At 51.3% G+C, this 1575-nt stretch overlaps 1 protein-coding gene across 1 annotated transcript; it reads left to right on the forward strand.

The window, feature by feature from the left end:
- The first annotated feature begins 274 nt into the window (after positions 1 to 274).
- LOC125529137 (uncharacterized) lies at positions 275 to 1000 on the forward strand. The gene has a single exon (XM_048693547.2). The coding sequence runs from the start codon at positions 322 to 324 to the stop codon at positions 652 to 654; it is 333 nt and encodes a 110-aa protein (XP_048549504.1). The 5' UTR covers positions 275 to 321; the 3' UTR covers positions 655 to 1000.
- Positions 1001 to 1575: the final 575 nt, after the last annotated feature.

The raw sequence follows: 1575 nt of genomic DNA on the forward strand, positions 1-1575 counted from the left end.
TGGGTGTTTCTAAGAAAAGTTAGCGAGGGACCTAAATTTCAAGTTTAGGACATGACATGAGTTTGTCAGATGCGTCGTGGCCTCAGACCCTTCCAAGCCGCATGTGACTAGTATGTTTGGCGAGGAGCAACATCAGGCGTCCCTCTTACATTATATCTAAACGAAACTACAATGCATTGGAATCAAGAGGCCGGTCAGCAGACACATACGTCCAATCTATATGGGGGCCATGAGAGGTGCCCAGTACCAAACCACGATGTACTATAATTAGACCAGTGCTGATCATAGCCAGCATAGCACACACGGATTAGCTAAGCTAGCATGGGCAGAAAGGTGTGCATCTCTTTTGCCATCCTCGCGCTTCTTCTGGTCGCTGGTCCGGGCGCGAAGGCTGCAACCTTCGCCGGCGGCCCCGCCAGCATGGACGCGGCGGTGGCGATGCGGCAGCGGATGTCAGCGATGAAGCTGGAGGACGGCGTGGCGCCGGAGCTCACGGTGGACCTGGAGGTCCACCGCCGCATCCTCGCCATCAACGTCGGCCAGAGCGCCCTGGACGGCAACAGGCCAAGCTGCATCCAAAACTGCCCGGCGCGCGGAGACTCGTACACCGGCCGGGGTTGCCTGAAAAGGTATGGATGCAATGGAGGAAGCTGAATGCAACGGCACCGCCGGCGTCCGTACATGAGTATTGGTCTTTCATGTTTTTTTTTTCATTTCCACTTTCGCATGCATTTCAATGTTGTAGGGTCGTCCTCCTTTTCTAAAAAAAAAATCATGGCGATGCTATCGCTATGTATTTTTATTTTCATATATTATTATTGTTCTAGGATGATACGTCTTGAAGTATAACTTGGCATGTAGTCTTGTTATACAATATCGTGAGGTGCCAATGATTGCGCCATCCGGACTGATTAAGAGATTATCCTGTCAGTGTTGTATATCCTACATCCATTCTGTGGAACGGTATTGAGGAACAAACTAGTTTGTTGGTTTTGCACAAGGACACTGCAATTGAGTCATTATGGTATTGGCACGGTATTGAGGAACAAACTAGTTTGTTGGTTTTGCAGGATATACGGAGTGCCTCTTGCATCCTAGCTGCAACCCTTCTAAGAGCAAGTTCAATAGCAGGCTTATATCCGGCTTACATGAAATTTTTGCCTATGTGAAGAAGAGATAGAAAAGTAAGGAGGCTGCTAGGCGCCATCCAGATGCACAAAAGCAAAACAACATCCACCTGATGAACCGTATAGTCTGGGCGTCTGTAGCCGTCAATGGAAGTCAACACGACATTATCTTCCTTCCCTCTGTCTTCTCATCGCATAACCCCACCACAACCATAGCACCTAGCAACTCCGGCGGCCTGCACGGCGGCGCCATCGCAACACCGACATGCAGCACTCCCGCTCACAGCATGGCGGTGTCGCCGCAGCACTGGGTCGCAGTATGGCCGCGCCGGCAGCATCAGCTCATAGCAATGCCACCCGTCATAGCAACCCCGGCCGCCTCGCAGCACCCGCTTGCAACTTGTCGACGGTTGTGGCAACACTGGCTTGCAGCACTGGTTGAACATGG

The sequence above is a fragment of the Triticum urartu genome, chromosome 3A, assembly GCF_056163025.1.
Source record: "Triticum urartu cultivar PI428250 chromosome 3A, HENAU_Tu73, whole genome shotgun sequence".
NCBI classification, from domain to species: domain Eukaryota; kingdom Viridiplantae; phylum Streptophyta; class Magnoliopsida; order Poales; family Poaceae; genus Triticum; species Triticum urartu.